This window comes from Ahaetulla prasina, chromosome 1 (assembly GCF_028640845.1).
Source record: "Ahaetulla prasina isolate Xishuangbanna chromosome 1, ASM2864084v1, whole genome shotgun sequence".
Lineage (NCBI taxonomy): Eukaryota > Metazoa > Chordata > Lepidosauria > Squamata > Colubridae > Ahaetulla > Ahaetulla prasina.
The window spans coordinates 212,649,935-212,671,457 of record NC_080539.1 but is presented as its reverse complement, the minus strand read 5'-3'; the positions used below and the strand labels follow the sequence as shown (position 1 = coordinate 212,671,457).

Genomic DNA, 21,523 nt, shown 5'->3' with positions numbered 1-21,523 from the left:
GTGTGTTGTGTTCTATACTTTTATTAAAACAATATATACACCGGCATTTCAAGGTAACATAGACCATGGACACATGAAATCTGTTTTAATGGCTTTACTAAAGTACCCGGTGAAAAAAGCCAAAAACCCAAAAGACATTGGATTTGACACTGAAAATGTATATAGCTTAAATGAAAGTTTGAGGGAAAACACCACCTTTGTTTGACCTGGATGTGTTGGCTTGATTTCACAGCAGCCATTATTTCAGCTTTGCACTGTGGTTTTCCTGGTCAGTTACCCACAAACCACAATTTTAATTTTAAACTGGAATATTTATCCCGAGAAATGGGAACCTGGCCAAGAGCCTGTGGCTCCCTGCAGCAACTGGGATCAGAGAACTCCAGGACTTCTCAGCTATCAGGAGATTTAATTCTCTCTTCCCCACTTGTAAAAGGTGGTCTTCTCGGAGTCAGGAGAAGAAATGGGCAAAGCACAACTCTATTCAGAGCTTGCAGGGTAAAGGGTTTTCCACCTGTTCATAGCCTACCGTCTTCCTAACAGAACAAACATGCAGGCATTATGGCTGCACATTTTTCCCCTTGGGAAGATTAGGGCTATAAATGCAAGATCATATTCTCCAGCAATATAGGCTGAAAATCAGAAGTCAGTTTTTTCCCCCCAAGAGGAATTATTTATGTTCTTTGATGTTAGACAGCAAAATACGTGCAATGTATATTCTTTGATATTCAGAGACACCGGCACTTCAACTGAATAAGGGGGATGGCAGTGAACATTAATTCCTCTGCAATTTCTGCTCTGCTCAATGTTGGATCAGGTAGATTTATTTCTCTTATACCACTTCATTTAATCGTTTTTATGTTTTACTAATTATTTTAATTGTTCTGCTATCAGGCCATCATGGGTATTATTTGAATGATATCGGCATGTTGTAGTTAATATTATTATTAACCGATTATCATTTATATCAAGGTAATTCAATTTGGTAAAATATCCTGTATATCTATTTGGGTAGTTCAAAGTAACAAAAGAAAATCAAACCAAAGAACATTCTTATAACTGGTCATCTTAAATTTAACATATATAGGTGCACAATATTAAAATACTGTAATTGAATTTTGCTTAAGCATAAATTCTAATAAATAAGATATATAAATGGGAAGTAGTATAAAATTAACATTAGCATTGGCCACCTTGGTCTTTTCTTGATCCATCTCAAGCAATCTGACTTTAGAAGGAAAAGAAGAAAATCACACACACACACACTCATACAAACATTCTATTCTTCTTTCCAAAAATCTACATTTCCAAATTAGTTGGGTCCAACTTCAGGTAGTTATTTATGTTCTGTGAATATCCATTTTTAAGTTAATTGTGAGTTTTGTATCATCCGTGATTGGGTGAGGAGAAATTAATAATAAATTTTGGAACCTATGTCTAGTTTATATGTTACATTTCTTCCTTAAGTTTGATTAAAAATGTGCTTATCTAGCAGTTAGCTCCCAGAAGTATTTCAATTCAAAACTTCAGAAGTTGGTTTACACATTCTGTGTTTATAACGGATGGTATTTTTAAAGGTGCCAAAAATTTTCAACCATATTTTCTTGAATAGTTATGAGAACTATTTTATATTTTTACTACAATGGAGCCTCCTATTCAGATTATGTACTGCCTAAAGCCAAAAGTATTGTCCCTTGACTAAGCACCAGGCATATAGAAATAAGAACACACCCATACATAAATGAGTATTTAAATGCACTGCTTTGAGTATAAATTATCTTGCTACTTTTAAATATCAATGTTGGAAATAAATAATGAGCAACTATAACTGTCAGGAATATTCATTAAATTTTAAAAGCGATTGTTTTGCCATTACTATACCTGACATATTCTTTTTCCATTTCTAGCTTATTTTCTCTGCAGTGCTAAAATGTTGTTCAAAATAGTTAACATGCTTTCTATGTTAATGCCTATACTAATTCTTGACATTTTTCTTTTTAATATAGTAAACATGCAAGTATATGCATGTAGATTAAGAAATAAATCTCACAGCATGCAATAGAGCTTACTCCTATATGAGCGAGTACAAGATTGGATCTTAATATGCAACCATGTACACATTTAATCAAAATCAGCTCAATGGATTTCAACAGAATTTATCCTCAGGGAAGTATTTAAAGGATTGTAGCCCAAGGCTGTGAACCTATTTAATTGGGAATACGTTTTATTGAACATATGACTTAACTACAATATGTTCTCTTGAAAACATGACTTATGTACATATAATTACACTATAAATCCTATGCTTACTTGGGAATAAATCTCATTGCCTCCACTGATTCTGATTCTGAGATTAAGTTATTCTTCTGAAGTATAGAGAGGAAAGTATAAGAATTATTCATGTACTGAAAAACTGAATTCATGCATTTCATTACTGGTTTTTTAAATTTATTTTTGGTTTAGCTATATAGAAATATTTTTTTATCAGTTATTGACCTCATTGGGGATTTAGTCTCATTTTATCTATCTTTGACAGTTAGTTTTTCTGTATAAATTTAGAATAAAACTATTTTATTCACATTAAGGTATTGATGTGGTTCATCAAGCTTTCCTCTACGTTCTTCTCTACTGGTAAAAGAGAAATAAATCCTGATATTTTATACAGTCTCTAGTATGACAAAATTTTAAACATAACTAGTTTGGTCTCTATTATCTTTGATCAGGGTATTTTGACTGGCATGCTAATTTTCGTTTGTATTGGAATGAGAACAATAAAAATCTCAGTTCAGTGAAAATTTTGTCAGAAGAGAAACTGCATAAATATTCAGAACATGGTCAGGAAAAAAACATTACCGATACAACACTGTGAGGGTGAAATTGTTGTTCTTTCACAGAACTCTAGTGAAAATTTAGTTTTGATTATAGAGTACAATTTAAAGTCAATCAGTCACTAGTGAAAAGAGCATCACAAAAATGCAAATTAGCTTTTAATGACATAAGTATATTTACAAGTATCTAAGATGGTATACAAAAGTAGGTGACAATGTCAATGGTATAATCATGAGGTTGCATGAGCTGTTGGCAACAGTAAAATTCATTTTGAGAGACATGTAACCTGTATTGCTGTGCTGAATAAAGTCTAAACATCAAGTAGCCTTATGAGACTGAGAACAAATTCACTGTGACTATCTACTCCCTTTTCTAAGAGTGCTTTGAAGCATCCAACATTATTGTTACCGCTATGTCCAGTTCTCTAAATTAAGCCTTCATCTACTATACCTTTCAGATGATAAGCGTTCTTATCTCAGAGTATTTAGCAGATTCTTAACGAAGCAGTGCTACGAGCAGTCCCTGCTTTGTTTGTTGCTACACACATGTACTCTCCTTCATCACTTTGAACTACATTTCTCATAACCAGACTGTGACAGACTTCTTGACTTTCTTCCATACAACATCTTTCTTCTATACAACATCTTTCATCGCATATCAGTATCCCATTTCTGAACCAACTGATGGCTGGTTTTGGGGAACCGTCTACAATGCATTGGAAGCAGGCAGAAGTTCCAAGAAAAGAAAAACAGTCATAAATGTTTTTCATAAATTTGGGAGGTGCTTCGGTGACTTGAAATTCAAAGCTACAGCTGCCTGTGCTCTTTGCTTCAAATTTTATGTGTTCTTCTTTCGATGGCTCGGCAAACACATCAACATTAATGTTAACGCATGACTCTCCTTCCTCTTCCTGTTCCTGTTCTGTAACTGCAACTAGCCTAACAGCTTTTTGGGAATCATCAGTGCTGTGTTCAAATTCAAACTCCAGTTCTATTTCAGTTTGGTTGCCGCTTGGGATAGTATTATCTACAAGCAAATCAATCTTTTGTGGTTGATGATCTGGGACTTTCAGCCTGGCTTTTACTTCACCTTCACCACTTGCCACTCCAAAGGACTTCTGATCCTCAGTCACAGATAAGAAGCACTTACACATCGCTTCTCCAATGGTATTACGTGCTTTGCACAAATACATACCACAGTCAGAACGCATCGCATTCTGAATTTTAAGACTGTGACTTCCATTCTCGCTAACAATAGCATACTTGCAAGCATCTGGAGTAAGGCACTTATTCTCCTTAAACCACTGCACTACTGGAGTAGGACAACCTGAGACTTTACAGTGAAACAATGCTGCTGATTTTTCTGAAACCTCTGTATCAACAACAGGAGTGATGAAGCGTGGAGGCATTTCAGTTACTTCAAAGTCAATCTGAACATCTTTGCCTTCTTTTCCAGGCAAAGCCTGGGTGTTTTCCACTAAAGATAGAGGGAGAACATCAAGCGATACAATCATACTCTGATGTTCAGATTTGAGCTCAGGAACTGTGGCTATTTTCACTTGCTTCTCACATTCTTTGATGTCAGCTTCATCCAGTTCTACCTCCAGAAGTATTTCCTGTGGGGAAGGTGTTCGTGATGTTGACCCTTTTTCTATATCAAACTCTATAACATGTTGATGAGTTACAGGAGGAGGAAGAGCTAAAGCTCGTCCATCATGAGGCAACACTTCTATCTGTGTAATACTTTTAGCTTCCCCTATAATATTTACTGCATGGCACATATATTCTCCTCCATCTGTTTGTTTACTGTTATGGATTTCCAAGGTACATATATTGTCTTCTTTTTGTATTTTGACTTTTTGATTTTGTTCAAGGAGAGACTTATTTTTATACCATTTCACATCAGGCATCGGAGAACCTATGACTTCTGTAATCAAACACAATGTGGTGTTCTCATAGATCTTTCTTTTGGTCAGAGGTTTAATAAATGCAGGAGGCATTTCATTTCCCTTTGGCTCTAAGGCTTCACAAGGTATAACAAACATTTCAGCCTGTAGTTCATCGAAGGAACAGCTCCTTTGTTGCAAAAGAGATGCAGTTGCTGTTTGATAACACTCTGGCGATGTATGTTTTCTTACCAGCTTTGCAGGAGAAATTGTTGAATTTAGATTTGACTCCTCAGAAGGGGTAGAATATCGTTCTTCTGAAGGTGTAGAATATCTTTCCTCAGAAGGGGTAGAATATCGTTCTTCTGAAGGGGTAGAATATCTTTCCTCTGAAGGGGTAGAGTACCTCTCCTCTGAAGGGGTAGAATATCTCTCCTTTGAAGGGGTAGAATATCGTTCAGAGGTACCAACTGGTGTATGATAAGAAGAAGATGAGAGTGATTCAAATATCTCCACTGATGAAGGTGGTGTGTAGAATCTCTCACACTCTACTACTTCATCTCCGTTCATGCTTTCAATATCAATAGACATTTCTGATTCAGGAGACAAAGGGCGTGTTAATTCTTGTTGTTGTTTGTAATAATCATAAACGGTGCTAAATGTGACATCTTCAACTTCCAAAGAGGTGATAGATCCCTCTCTGGTTAAAATCTTTGATGAGCTTTCTTTGACATCTGGAATCTTCTTTTCATCAGCAGCAAGCAAATCTTTTGTAAAACAAACATCGGTTCCCTCAGGAGAACTGTATATCTCTTGAGATGGAAGAACAGCTTCTTCATTTAGTTTTCTGAAGGAAGGACTGACAATTTCAGCACTGCATTGTCTTTCACTTGGGGGTTTTGAACTTTGCTCCTGTTTTTCAAGATTATGTATGGGTTTGATCTCTTCATGTTGACTTATAACTGACTCATTTTTTAATAAAACGAGGAACTGTGATAACGAAAGTTCCTTGGTTGAAGTATCAGGTGGTTCTTGAAAGACTGAATGTTCTTCTGTTATCTGGGTATCAATAAGCTTCTGCTTATTGCTTTTTTCTAAAGAAAAGTCTGTCGTCTTTTCAATAAAGGAATGTTCAGCGACCAATGTTTTTTCTTCTAGTGTTTTATGAACAATTTGAGATCCTTTTTCAAATGCAGCTTTTTTCATATCAGATATAAAACTATCTGTTTCTGCAACTGTCAATCCTGAAATATCAACATGTTCAGGGATACTGGTTTCTCTTAGTGTGATTTGAAGATATTTATTATCTGGGATGGGTTCTGAAGGGTTCTGAAGCCTCATAAAGGCTTCACTTGACATGCTAAGTGGTACTCCCTCCAAAATATTTATTTTGTGCTCACTATGCTCAACAGATATGTCAGTGTTTTCTAAGGCCTTCTTCAGTATCTGAGTTACAGATAGCTCTGCTTCTACCGCCAACTCCTGTTCTGTGGTATTATCTTCTTTCAACTCTCCTTTATCATTCTGACAAAGTTCTTCAGGTAAAGAAATGGTTTCTTCTGACACACTTTTGTGTTCCATCTGTTTTATGAAACTCTTTGTTTCTGTCTCCACTTTCTCAAAAGCAGACTTCTGACTAAAAGGGCATGTTTCTACTTTGTGCAATGTTTCAGTCTCTTTCGACAAACATTCAGGGAAGAAAATAGCTGCATGTGCTTTGAGATCAAAAATTGGCTCTTGTGTTTGCAATTCTTTTTCTTGGGACCAGGGGTCTTTTTGCTGGCAACTGCTTTTAAGCAGGAGTTGGCTGTCATCAGAAACCTCTTGAGTGAAAACCAGTTCATGTCCTTGAAGGGCTTCTAGTTCCTCAGAAGCAGAAGGTGGAAATTTAGGAGGTCTTTCCTCCTGTGACAGCTTCTCTTCTTGCTGCTGGTCAGCATCTTCTGTGTTCAAAAAAGCTAATTTTCGATAAAAAGCTTCTGGGAAAGCATATTCTTGAATATGCTCTTTTTCCATGTTGGCTTCCACAGAGAGTAAATCTTCCTGGGTGGGCTGCATTATCTGATGTTTATTGTCTGTCATATCCTGTTCATCAATTATCATTCCTTGAGAGGCCAAATAAAGTTTTCTAAAGCATACTTCCTCTGGCTGCATTGCTTCTTTTAGCTTATTATTGTTCTCTTCATCAGGGTGCACTTGTTCTAATTTCTTATTTGTGGATGGCACTGAATGTTGTTGTTCCTTAAACTCTTGCTTCACAAGTTCAGTTACTTTGGAAAATCCTTGGGCAGAAGGTATGATTTCTTCTACAGCTAGCATCCTCTGTGCATTATCCATAACCTCAGCTTTTGTACTTTGAAGATGTCTTTCATCAGTTTCTGTATCTGAGTAAACAGAGACAGAACATTTTTCTTTTGCATGCATTGCTTCCTGCTGAAGATCTCTTTGGTCTTGAATAACTTCTGTATTCATTTCCATTTGCTGAATGGATTGACTGAAAACTGTTTCTCCCTCCAGAAATGATTTATGTTTTAATTCGTATATTGCATGTTCTCTTGGTTGGCTTTCTTTATGAAATTCTTCTAATGAATTTTTCTCAACATTTTCTATTATTTTGTCATTGTTGGAAACAATTACTACTTCAAATTCTGAAATACCTTTGGCAATATTTCCCTTCTGCTTTTGAAGAACAGCTTCAGTATCATAGGAATCTGAGTATGACTCTAGTTTGTCTATAGATTCTGTCTCATTAGCAATATCTTTCTTAGGATATACATCTTGCTTTATAGCTTGTATGGCTATTTTCTGTTTCTTTCTATCGGTTTCTTTTATTTCAGAAACAAAATATTCATCATGGACATGTGCATCCTCTGACACAAGTCTGATTTGTTTGTTATCCATGATTTCTTCATTCTGTATTTCATCAAATGAGATATCCAATTTGTCAGAAGTTTCACATACTTTGATAGGCTCCCGAGATTCAATTTGTTCTTGAATATTTTCTCTAATAGGAAGAATTTCTTTTAATTCAAATACAACTTTGTGTGTGTCTGTTTTCCCCATTCGTTCTTTATTTTGATCTACTTTTCTTGCTGCTTCACCAGAGCTAAAGCCTTTTCCATTATGGAGCAAAACAGTTTTGCCAATAATGGGGCTTCTACTTGTTCTCTCTTTTCTTCCTTTAAGCATTTCGTGATGATCTGTAGAAATCTTCTGCATCTGCATCTTCTCCACCATACTAATATTCTGGAACTCTTGGCTTACATAGTGTTGTTTATTATAAAAATTGTTCTTCCTTAGTTCCACTGAGGACTCAAAATAAGACTCTTGTCCTTTTGTAACCTGTTCTTGTATGTCTTTAGCTTGGCTTGGTGAAGTTTTAAAGTCAGTTTGATCTACAATATTGGAAAATACTTCTGGAGAGGGATCTACTAAAAGACTGCAAGCTGTTTCCACTAAACCTGCATTGTTTTCAGCAATGCATTTGTAAATGCCAGCATCTGATAAGGAAACTTTGCAAATGTGTAACCTATAAATGCCATTTCCTTCTTCAAAACAAAAATTGCCATTAGATATCAAAGCCTGGTTATTTTGAAGCCAGGTTACCACTACCTGAGATTCTGTGGATATTAGACATTCGAGTACAACCGAATCTCCTTCTCTACACCTAATATTTGGTTGAATTTCTTTTAAGATTTTGGGGGGTTCATGAACTCCATCAAATGAAAATTTAAATTTATGTTTTATTCCTTTGGAGGTTTGTTCTTCAGGAAGTTCTTCTGAGATAAACTCAGTCTGAATTACTTCTTTAAATTCTCCTTGTTCTGGAGTTGGGGTTGGGGCAGTTACTTTGATTTCCAACGGAAGAGAAAGTTGATCTGTTTTGGGAATGCAAGGTTGACGGACATGAACTTGTGGAAACAAGAGGGTGGCTTTACCAGGAGCACTTAAAACTGGTTCATACTTTTTCCTCCTGTCAAATGCCAAACTAAGTTCTTCTTCCTCTTCTGTATAATCTGGCAATAGTTTAACTTTACATATACCAAATTGTTCCAATTCAGGCATCTCTTTTACTTTCACTTTTAGCATGCCTGAAGTTGTTGCAGTTCCATATTGGTTAAATATCACACAAGTGATAGAACCTTCCTGCTTGCGGGTAGCAGCTGAGAAGGTCAATGCAGAATGATTTTTTGTGGTGTTAATGCTGCAGCCTTGGCTTAGTGATAACGGTTTGTCGTTGTTATACCAAGTGACTGTGATGTACGGATAGGCTTGGTAAGCGCAGCTGAAAGTACAACTCTCTCCTTCACTTACTTCTTGAGATTGAATTTCCTGGATGAAAAAAGGAGGGCGCGGCTCCAAATGCTGCACTGGAGGAGTCTTTACTTGTGCATAAAATTCCTTAATTTCAGTTACTCCTTCTGATACATTTTCTTTGCTTTCAAAAGAACATTCACTTACTGACTTTTCCACTTCAACACTTTTGCTCTTGCAAAGTGCTGTAGGTTCATTGATACTAAATGTAATTGTATCAGACATCACCATTGCTGGTTCTTGTGTCTCACTGACATTATCTGTCATTGGTACATAAACCAGAGGGGAGGGGGGTTTCTTAGCAGATGTTACAGGTGTGAAATCTTTAGCACGTTCCTCTAATTGGGTATCCATTTTTGTTTCTAATGACTTTGCTTGGACGTCAGAATAACCCATCCATCTAGTATTCTTTTCTGTTGGCGAAACTGGTTTCAGAACTTCTTGTTTCATTGCTCCATTAAAGATCTTTTGTTTTTGGAAGATTTTTCCTGTACTGCTTCTTTCGTCTGACTCTGGGGGATCCTGGAAAGACGTAGAAAGGCCGAGAATTTGTTCCATTCTAACATGAAACTTTTCTGAAGTTTGCTCAAGCTTTCTATTGGAATGTCCTATGATCAGTTCTTTTGGGCGTGGCATGTTCTTTTCATTGATTTGCTCAATTGTCTGAAAGACAGCCCTCTTTGTTCCTACCTGACCTACCAGGCAAACTGGAGGAGTTGATGGGGTTCTCTTATTCCTAAAGCCAACATTGTTCACATATTGCGCTTCAGTTGATGCCTTTTTCTTTTCTAATATAACTTTCTTTGCCTCACGAAGACGCTGTAGCTTCAGCCTGATCTCATCATCAAGCAAAGACTCTTTGTCACTTTCTAACCTAACCAAATGCTTTTTTCCTATCCAATCATTGTCATACTTAAGTTCCTGTCTTAAAGACGGTGTATTTTCAAAACTAATTGTCCTTACCTTTCCTTTGGTAGGAGACAAATAGGTTAAAGCTTTCTCAGTCTCCTGTTTCTTATCAAATGGCGAGCCAATACATCTCAGGTCAACCTTAACCCTATCATCTATCTTTTTCTGCATCATATGTTCTATATGTTCACGGGTGCATTTTGACTTTTTTAGAAACTCTAGATATTTGGCATTTTGTTCATTTCCTTGAATTACCAACAAAGATGCTATGGACTCAGCTGAACCCTCACTATTAATAGCAAAAATCTTGTAGCTCCCTGAATCCTCTTCTAGAACATCCTTAACTTCTAGCCTGGAATCATGCATATCCATATAGTTCTCATTTTTAATTATCTTTCGTAGACTTTGTGGGATTTGTTTGTTATTATGAAACCATGTAACTTTGGGTGATGGATAAGCACTTAGTTTGCACTGAAAAACAACTGGATCTCCAACCGAAACCGACTGATATTTTAACTTTTGTAGGAAAGAAGGTTTCAGTTTCTCAGGACAAGAGGCCACAGCTTTGATTCTACTTGCACACTTCTGGTCAGAAAAAGATCTCAGAAGATCCTCTGAATCAGCAAAAGTCTCTTCTTCATCGATGGACTTTTCTGCTGTATATGCTGGCTCTTCACCAAAGAATAATTCTGCAAGAGAATAACATTATATTGCAGCACACTTTGCTCTTCCATCAAATAGATAGAGAAAAAAAATGAATAATGAGCATGCTACAAATTCATCCCAAATACATAAAAAAATTCACTCACCATATTTGTTCGAATAAACGCAACACTTGCTCTGTTTTAATGATTCTGACTCGAAAATCGTTCATTGTCGGTTCTTTCTTCCAACTGTGGAAAATTTCTTCAGCAACAAGTAAAAATGAATCTCAAAAGGACATGTTCTTATGAGTGCATGTTTTACCGCCCCAAAAAGCTTTTTTATTGGATTTATATGTTTTGTTTTCAAAGGGGGGAGGAAAGATTCTTACCTGACTTGCAGACAGTAGAATAAACGCCCTTTCTGAGCTCTTTGTGAGTTACGATGGCCAAACAATTTAAAAAGATTGTTTTCAAAACTATTCAAAATTAACTATAAGTAATTTACTAAAATGAGAAGGCGTTTATTCGAACTAATACAGCTGCTAACCTCACAATGTAATGCAAAAGAAGAAACGAAAGAAAAAAGGAGCAAGCAACAATAACCAACTAGTCTATCTGCAAGCCAAGGTAAGAAATCTACTGTGGAGAATTAAATGCATACAACAGGAGGGCACAATAAAAACCGATCACTTTATTTTCTTGCATAAAACCACTTCATAAACAAATGCCACCCCAATTTTGCTGATGAATTAATTTAATGTTTTAAATTATTATTAGAAATTCAGTGGAATTGTAAAGATCCTCATGCATTAGAAGGAGATATGTAAAAGGAAAGCTTTTGCAACCAGCTGCATAGCATGTACTGAAAATAAAAATGGCAGATCTATAAAATGAAAGCTTTCAATCTACTTTAAAACTCATAGTTCTCTGTAGTGCAAAATGTCTAGAGCATATTTAGACACAAAAAAACCCCAAAACATGCAGCATATTTGAATGTCTCAGAATAATATTTTTGCTTTTATAGGCTTTTTAAAGTGGTCACTGAACCTTTACGCTAAATGTAGTATAACATCCTTTTGAAACTGTACCTTTAACTTCCATTTCAATCTGCTGCTCTATCTTCTCCTGAATAACTTTTTCCATATCTGTAATAAAGAAAGAAAGAAAGAAACACTTGAATACTATGACGGAAGAACACTTCATGATGCATTGCTATAAGAAAAAAAATCACACAAACATACAGACGTGTGCATGCCAGGAGATGCCCAGTTAAGTCTATAAAAAGTGAAACTAAAGAGTGTTCTATTCATCCACAACCCTTATAAAAGGGTTTCTTCTTCTTTTGAGGGGGGGGAGGTGGGATAATTCAACATGCCTTTAACATGCCTTTAATATAACGTGATGAAAATATTCATGGACCCGCAGTTGTTTTACAGTATATATCATGTACTGAGAAGCAAGCAGGTTTCAGTGCAAGAAGAGATTGTATATGGAAGGAACATGCAGTTGCCAACCTGTCACTCTCAGATGTGTGCTGCACTCGGCTTGTCCTGCAGAATTAATTATTCTGCACTTGTATATACCTCTCTGATTCCCATTAACTTTCAGTAATTTTAAACTGCATAGGGGACCATCATGTCTTAAAGAGCATAAGGCAGACTCCTCAACTATTAACTGATTATACAGCCAGATGACACAAGGTGTGGGAACACCTTTGATTACACAGAAAAGTGAGACATCATCTCCTTCTTTGACCAAGGTTTCTGGGGGCAGAGATTCAAGGAAGACTGGTACGGTGGTGTTAGGTTCTGCGATGTCTTCTTCGCAGGGCACTATGTCAGGATAATAATCTCGGATCCTTTGTTTGATTGTTTGAGCTGAAGATACTGTCACACTTGAAGTTTCTGTGGAGGATTCTTCCTTTGATTCATAGGCTGCTTTAAACTGAGACTCTTTGACTGATTTTATACTTTTAGTATCTGATTCAAGGGTAATTTTTGTTACTGTCCTGGCTTGCGCTTCTTTAGCTAGGTAAGAATAAAGTTAGGATACGATTAGAGGTTTTGTAGCACTCAAAATCTCAATGTAGAAAGATGAACACACACACACATTTGCTATTCTGTTCCACATTTAAGGGTTCTATTCGTTTTAGGAAAAATATATGTCATTGTCCTTTGATTTAGTATTCATAATATTGGAAGAACTAGAACAGATGCATATATTCAGAAATATATCTTTGTTTATTTCCTTGTGGTGACTGTTTTTTGGATTTTTTTAATTATAGAGATGAGAGGGCCAGAAGTAGAATAATATTAAATTTACAAATGTTATCATGGCATCTAAGCTTCTTTCTCAGGGCCTGGAATGCAGGTATAGAAATGAGGAAAAATCATTTGGAAGGAGCTAACTGAATGGATTAAAAATACAAATTTTCTGTTGTTTTCAGGATGGTATTCCTGTGCTTTTGAATGTACTTCCAGATCATTTGTAACCAAAAGAGGAAAAAGGAATGCTCAGCCTTCAGAAGAATACAAATTATTATTCAGATATAATCTATCAGGAGTGGAAAATTTTCAATTGCATTATGATACTAATGCTACTGAAAAAGAAATAGGGATTTAACCAGAAGAGAAGACTTAATAGCATAATCATTTAATGTGGAACAGAAAAGGAAAGGAAAGTAATTGGCATTTGTGTTGATTATGTTTCTGAAATTCTGATTTTGAAATAAAATCTGTATAGATATTAACAGAAATAAGTATCCATTAAAATAAAAACGAGTTATATAAATTAAACATGCTTCAGAGTATGATTACATCTGCTTAAAGACAGTATCTAACAAAGCGAGAACAGCTAAATTAAAGGTTAATTTTCCGATAAATATTAATTTAAAAAATCTAATCCTTCTGCTTTACTTTTTACAGAACACTTTTCAATTTCTTGGAACAGATTAGATCTTCTTTTTTGGAAAATAATAGAATAGTGTTGAAACTTGCTGCAAAGAGGCATGAAAGCAAGTTATACCATGGTGACGCAGTGGTTAGAGTGTAGGCTACTTCTGCTCCCTACTGGCTGCCTGCAATTTGGCAGTTCAAATCTCATCAGGCTCAAGGTTGACTCAGCCTTCCATCCTTCCGAGTTAGGTAAAATGAGGACCCAGATTGTTGGGGGCAACATGCTGACTCTCTAAACCACTTAGAAAGGGCTTTAAAGCACTGTAAAGCGGTATATAAGTCTATGTGCTATTAATATTGCTACGCAGATTAAATAAGCATGCACATATTTTATGAGCCAAGCCTTAAAGATAGAAGCTAGGGGGAAAGTGGGATTGAAAATTAAGATTAAATCAGATGCTAGTACTGAAGCCATAGGTGCTGAGGTGATGAGCAGTAGTGAGGTTAAGTAACACAAGGTTAAAAATCAGAATAACCACCTTCTACAGTTAGTATAGCAGTTGTCGTTACTTCTCCATAGTCGTTACGAACATTACAGCTATATAATCCTTGATCTAGAAGTTGGACGTTAAGAATGGTGAGAAACAGAACAGTTCCACTTTGTGACACTCTTAGTCTTTTGGACTCTTGAAGCATTTCTCCATTGTGGGTCCATAAAATTACATTGAAGTTTTCACTTTCAAAAGCACACATAAACTGAGCAGTGTCACCACATCTCACAGTGAGATCATGAAGCTTCAGAAGAATCTTTGGAGCAGTCTCTCTTTCTACTTGACTTGAGGTTGCACCTATTTCGGCACTTCCTGATTTCTGAGTTGTGACTGTAGACTGGAGTATCCCTGCTTCTTTCCAAGCTGCAGCTTTCCAAGTTGAAGTTCCACCAGACACCTGCACAAGCGTTTCTTTTGAAGGCTCTTGCATTGACTGAATTTCCTTTATATAAACTTGGCTTTCCTTCTTTGCAAAAGGGAAAGCAATGTAAAGTTCTGATTTGTCCTGGACAGATTTTCTTACATCTTTCCCAGAACTTTGCCTATCTAGGGCTTGCACTGTGTAATCAAGTAACAAAACAAACAATTAATACCGAATTCCCTTTAAATTGCCCAGTTAAAAACAAAATTACATATCACAGATGATGAGAACAAAACATGTCATCTTCTTTGGTATGGCCGGCATGCCAGGTGCATTCATTAGGGCACTTTTGGTAGGAAGCATAATACATATGAAACTCCAGCCACAAATGAATGATGAATGAAAAATGAAGGGTGTTCATGCTGATAGGATGAGCATTTGTTTCTTCTTTTCATTGTGACATTGTCCATGGCAATTTGAAGGTGGTTACGATCCCCAAGAAAACAACTGTCATCTCTCATTTGGTCCCCATGTTTTCCTTTTAAAACCGAGTAGAGCAAACCTCAGAGAATTTGACCAACCGCCAACACCTCCCTATCTTGAAGTGTGCATCTATTTAGTTTTATAAATCGGGAATTGACTCTGAAATATAGAGCTAGGAAGGCAAACGCTAAACAATCGGACACTTGAAAGAAGAGGAGAGAAGAGAAGAGAAGAGTGCTTTATTTGGTTACTGCTAAAATTTTACCCACATTAGTGACGGTACATCTAAAGAAGTGTGAAATAAGGAAAAGAGGGGGTCATTAGTCACAATCTGGAATGTGTGGTTTATGCAACAAACTGAATCCCTAAGGAAGAAAAATGGGGCTTTACCTTCAGCGGTCACTGTAAGTGTAGCTGTACAAGTTGCATCTCCAGCACTATTTCTGGCTTGGCAAGAATACTGCCCAGCATGTTCTGAGAAAGCATCTACTATTATCAATATGGCTGTGCCGGTCGACTCATCAAAATGGAAAACTACATCTTTGGATGGCAACATTAGCTGCTGGTTATGAAACCAGAGGATCTCTGGGCTTGGCCTGGCAGAAACCCTGGCTTGGAATCTGACTGTTTCCCCGCTGCACACGCTACAGCTTGAAATGGGCTGGATAAAGTCGGGCCTTTGGCCAACGGATTCCTTCTTAATGGAAACAGATGAAGAAACATGCCTTTGGGAATAGGAGGTACCTTCTTCAACCTTAAACCCTGAAAAGAAGCACGTCATCTTTTAATTGCTTACACCTTCTCAGCATTCTCTTGTTCTCCTACCAGTCTTCCATTATACTCCTCCTTTCCCTGCTGACATTTATCATTGAAACCCCAAACAAAAATTGGGATTCAATATAGGATCAAAGGTCTCCAGTCTCCAATCCGATTATAGCTTTTGACAAACATTCACATCTGATTTATGAGTGACTCTTTTCCTTAAATTCTTGTTAAAGATGTGATAGAAACTTAGGTACATAACCTATAGAATTCCTCCTTTGTTTTTTAAAACACGCTGGAATGCTAATGTACCTATTTGTGCTCAAGTGGGCATTCCTCGTCCTATTTGTCTTGCAGAAATTGAATGTCATTTATATTAATAATGTCTAACTAGTCAAGGCAGCCATCAACTCAAAATCAAAATTGACTATATATACACATACATGACGGCAGGTCAGCACTGACCATGTGGTGTATATATAATCAACATTGACCATATATAAGCATATATCACAGCAGTCCGATATTGACCATGATGTATATATAGTCAACATTGTCTATATGCACACTTACATCATGGCAGATCAGCATTGACCATGCTGTCTATATAGTCAAAATTGATCATACAATCACACATATCACATCACATTGTTCAACATTGACCATGATGTATATATAGTCAACATGGATTATATATACCTACATACATCATGGCAGGTCAACATTGACCATGATGTCTATATAATCAACATTGATTATATATACATATAGTACATCATAACATATATCCAAAGATATCCACAGAGGCTTTGTGGGATAACTAAACCAAATTCTTTGAACAGCTGATACTCCCATGCTCTATTTGGGAAACCTGGATTGTGATGTTTTGAGAATGATTATATAACATTTACATCTCCTGAAATAAATTGAGGGTCCAATCTATCCACTATATTCCATTTTTCTCTATATACTGCACTGCTGTTCTTGTCAGTTTACATAGGTCAAAATACATATGTTTCCTTATATGCTGATTTTGAGAGGAAATATACATTGAAATACATATTATGTGCTATGTTTGGACCAGAATTTTTTAAAGTGCAGATTAATATGAAAATGTAACAAAATTACAGATGTCAACATGCAGACCAAAAAGAAGCAATTTCTTCATCCTCAGAAATTCCTTTTAAAATTCATCTTAGATCAGCTTTTGCATACTTGAAATGGCAAAGAAGAAAAATAATCCCACGTCTTCCCTTTTCTTGTATTTACTATAGTGCACAATCCTTGGTGTGATCATTTTTTACCCAGAGAAAGCATCTTTGGCCTGTTGCTTTTGAACAACAGCAGTCACAAAATTAAAGGTGGTCTAGTGTAAGGTATAGAAAAGAAAATGAAATAAATGAAATGAAATGAAATAAAGATAGGAAGTCAGCAGTCTTCTCAGGATTCTGCTTGCTTGCTTGCTTTCAAATATGGAGTTAAAAAAAGAAATCTGCTCATAATAAAGAGGATTTTTTTAAATGCTCTTTTTGGTCCAGGCTAAATGCTAATTGGAAACAGAATGGAAGAGTGAAATGAATGGAACACTGAAACAATGTGAAGTGGGCAAAGCTTATACCAGGGAGAGAACATGGATACTGTGGACATCAGACAATGGGAATGGTTATTTGAATTAGAAGACGGGAATATGGAAGACAATTACATGTAGGTTTATGAATGGGTATTAATCTTTAAACACATGCAAATTAATGCAGGGCAGGTTCTGTTGTAGACAGCACATTGTACCTTCCAGCCTGAGAGTAGCTGTACTTGACACCTGGCCAACAGGATTGCTGGCAACAAAGGTGTAAATTCCTTCGTCCTCTGGGTAAGCTTCTGCAATCTCCAGCTGGTAAGTGTCTTCGAACTGGGTCATCCTAAAGAAGCGGGACGGCTTGATTTCTTTGTCTTTGCTATACCACGCTATTTTGAGGTCTGCTCCGGTGCAAATAAAATGTGAAAGAAAAGAAAATGTCTTTGAGATTTTTTTTTTCATTCTTAATGATGAAACTAATGAAAACACTGGGATCTTGTTATATTATCCTGGTCAGAATTAAAATGGATATTGGATATGAAAACCCTATCCTGAGATCTTCCCACACTCTTACTGCTTTTGCATTGTTTTCCCACCTGCCCTTTTTCCTGCCAGTAGCTACCATTATAGGGTCCAGAGATACATGGAAGAATTATTTACAAAATTTTACAGCAGACACAAAGCCATTTTAGTAGTAACTATAGTCAGAGCATCATGTGCTATTCCATTTCTACAACCCTCCAGATCAGTGGTGGGTTTTAAATTTTTTTATTACCAGTTCTTTGGGTCTGGCTTGGTGGGCGTGGCAGAGGAAGGATATTGTAAAATCTCCATTCACTTCCTAATCCAGAGGAAAGTTACTGCAAAATCCCCATTTCCTCCTGATCAGCTGGAACTTGGGAGGCAGAGAATAGATGGGGTGGGGCCAGTAAGAATTTTTACTGGTTCTCTGAACTACTCAAAATTTCTGCTACCGGTTCTCCAGAACTGGTCAGAACCTGCGGAAACCCATCTTTGTTCCAGATATACTGGGACAGCAACTTACCCAATTGCCAGTTTATGGATTTATGGAAGACTGGTACAGGCTGATTAATCAAAGATGCCATTATCCTCATTCTCCATTACAACTCACATTTCGGTAAGCAGGATAAATGATCAAATGAACAACTATAGGATTTCTTCCCCTGTTCCTCTTTTAAATTACTCCCAAAGTAATTCCTCCCTTCTCTCACTTTTATGATAGCAGGCACACGGCATTAATATCTCCTTTTAAAAAGTTGTTCCTTTTTAGAATGCAGGATTAGTTCTTTCCTGATAATTACTTTTGAACTTAAAAAGATTTGCTCCTATTCTGACATGTGTACAACTTTTGTAACTAAGAAGGCACAGTAAGCAATCAGAGAGATGGCCTCGAGGAAAATAGGCAAGACCTCTTAATATAAGTAAAGAGGGCCAAAAATTCCTTATGTTCTGGGAGACAAGATAATGTTTGGAAGAGACTCGGGCTGGTTTCATCATTCTCCACAGACACACACATAATTTGTACATGAGGACGTATACCCAAATACATATACACTGAATGTGTGTGTGAAAGAGAAAGAGAGAGATAGGGAGGGAAAGAATTAGCATCCAAATGTATGAAAAAATGATCTTTTAAAACAATCCTACCAGTACTCATTCTTCAGGCTCACAGTACCATTTAAGATTCTTAGCTGTCAATTCACCAGTATTTTGAAGTTTGAAGCCAGGAAAACGGTAAAATGGTAAAATTGTGTATTGTATTTAAAAGGGCAAAATGATTGAGATTTTATAATGTTTTACATTACAGAAAAGCTTTAGTTAGCTGATTAGATACACACAGACAGAGAGAGTTATATCTGCAACATTTAGAGAAGCTTGATTTCAATTGAGTGCTTTGCCTTCGGATCAAAGAGAATATATCTGCTGAGCAAAACTCCACATTAGCGACAGGAAGGGCATCCAGCCATTAAAACACTCTGCTAGCTCCATTCAGTTGCCCAGATTCCACCCCTCAAGGGATTATGGGGTCGTTAAAAGACAATGATGATGATCGAAGAGTACAACTAACCTGTCCCAGTAACTCTGCACTGAAAGAAAGTGGATTGTCCCTCAGATGTAATAGCATCACGGAGCGGTGTAATAATGGTAGGTGGGTAAATTGGCACTTCTATGTCGGGAGAAACAACTTCTGGAACTAAAGAAAAAAAAATTAAAAGCAATTATTAGCTTTCCATGGAAAAGCACACATAATACAATATGGGCCATGCATTTCAGAAAGCCTTGAGACAGAGAACTTCAAAAACTTGCCTTCCACTGAAAGGGAAGCTGAAGAGGTGGCAACGCCGTAGTCATTCTTTGCTTCAATTTTGTAAATGGCAGCATCTTCAGGGAAAGTCTCAATCAGCAACAAGGTGTACTCTTGGGCATCATGAAGGAACTTCACTTTAAAGCCTGGAGAAAGCGGCTGCCCATCTTTGTACCAGAAGATTTTGGGCTGAGGTCTGCCTGACACAATAGCACAGAATCGGGCTGGTTTCCCAGACTCCACAGTGGCTGGTTGGAGCTCCTTTACAATCTTAGGTGGCTCAGGGGCTGAAAATCAAACCAGAAATCATCATCATCATCATCTGAATTTTTCTAGCATGGTTCATTCTATTTTGATATTAATCTGAATGAATCTCAACGCATCTGAGTTCAGCCACAAAGCTTCTCAGGCAGTCTCCAATAATATATGAACATAATAAACACGTGAATTGCACATCCACTGATTACTTGAGTTATCTGTTCTTGGCAACATACAAGTCTCTTACGTACATCAGGAAAAAGGCTATGATAGAAAAATTCCACTGACATGAAGATTTTCAGCAGGCAGGCAGATTAAAATTCAGGAAGTGATATGAGGAACATGGACACTAATAATATGACATTTTTTCTGCTCATGTACGGTTGAATAAAAGTTAAAAAAAAGTAACATAGAAAGAGAGCTAGAGCACATAACTTATTCACCTAGGTCAGGGGTCTGCAAACTTGGCTCTTTAAGACTTGTGGACTTCAACAGCAAAGCTGGCTGAGGAACTCTGGGAGTTGAAGTCCACAAATCATAAAAGAGCCAAGTTTGCAGACCCCTGACCTAAGTACAGAGGTTAAACAAAATATATATCAAAATAATCCTCTATCTTACCGTTTACATAAAGGGTGACAGAACTCCTATTTTTTCCAGCTAAAAGGGTATATTCTCCAGCATCTGTATATCTAGTTTCTGTGATAACCATCTTATGGATGCGTCTTTCCACCACATAATGGTATCTTTCCTCAATCTGGAAGTTGATTTCAATTCCATCCTTGTACCAGTGAGCATCAATGTCATCTTCATTGACTTCAAACTCTACTACAGCTCGCTGCCTCTCAAGAACCTGTCAGTTAAACAGAAAGATAACAAGTTTTGTGAATTGAAACCGTATAACTAGTATTTTTAGTTCTCAAATGGAAATGAAACTGTTTTGCCCTTGACATCACATAACATAGATGTATTATTTTTTGAGCTGTGCAATCAGACAAGACAAGCACTGAATTTGTTAAAAACTTATATATTTCAATATTACATATTTCATTCTCATTTTCCAAATTCTTTTTATAAATAGGGGCCTTCATCATAGTATTTTATGCAGTATATTTCATGCACTGCAGAATATATCCTATTCTGATAATGTGCACGTGTAAAAAACAGATAAATTTAGTAAAAAACTAGGATTCTAAAAATAAATTTCCTGGAAAAAGGCAGTCAGAAGATGAAAGGTCACTTTGACTGAGTCCTACCAGTCCAGAGTTGTGCTGTGTGAAGAGATTTATCTTATTCAAGTTTAGTTCCAAAGAAATGTTCTTTCCAACAAAGAAAATAATAACTAACCTAAATTAAACCAATCTGTGTTCCTCTATGCTTAAATGTGGCAAGAAAAATTGAGAAACACAGAAGGCAGATCAGTCTTAACAATTCTTCCAAGTGATATACAATGGAATACAATAACCCTTTATTGAAACTGTAAAATTGTATACATATATATGGGAATCCTACATTTATCATTTTGCTGTTCTATTGCTTTCTTTTTTTACTTTTATTATATTTTTCCCTTTACGCTGTATTATTAACTAATACAGCATAAAGTTTTAAAAAACTTTTTTTAAAAAAAACTTATACTGACCATGTGCTAATCCAGTCAAGAATGTGCCACCTAATTAATTTATTGAATTTTATTATTTCTTTTGGGTTTTAAACTGAGTTTATAATTTCTCTCAGCCAAAA

General features: G+C 36.5%; 1 protein-coding gene across 1 annotated transcript in view; it reads right to left on the bottom strand.

Moving 5' to 3' along the window:
- The window catches only part of TTN (titin), a 334,386-nt gene that overhangs the window by 255,399 nt on the left and 57,464 nt on the right, over nt 1-21,523 (bottom strand). Inside the window, exons 41-45 of the mRNA XM_058189537.1 lie at nt 20,405-20,636; nt 19,531-19,815; nt 19,292-19,417; nt 17,415-17,603; nt 11,667-11,723 (exon numbers count right to left, since the gene is read on the bottom strand). Of these exons, the coding sequence (XP_058045520.1) occupies nt 11,667-11,723; nt 17,415-17,603; nt 19,292-19,417; nt 19,531-19,815; nt 20,405-20,636 (889 nt within the window). The remainder of the gene's footprint in view (nt 1-11,666; nt 11,724-17,414; nt 17,604-19,291; nt 19,418-19,530; nt 19,816-20,404; nt 20,637-21,523) is intronic.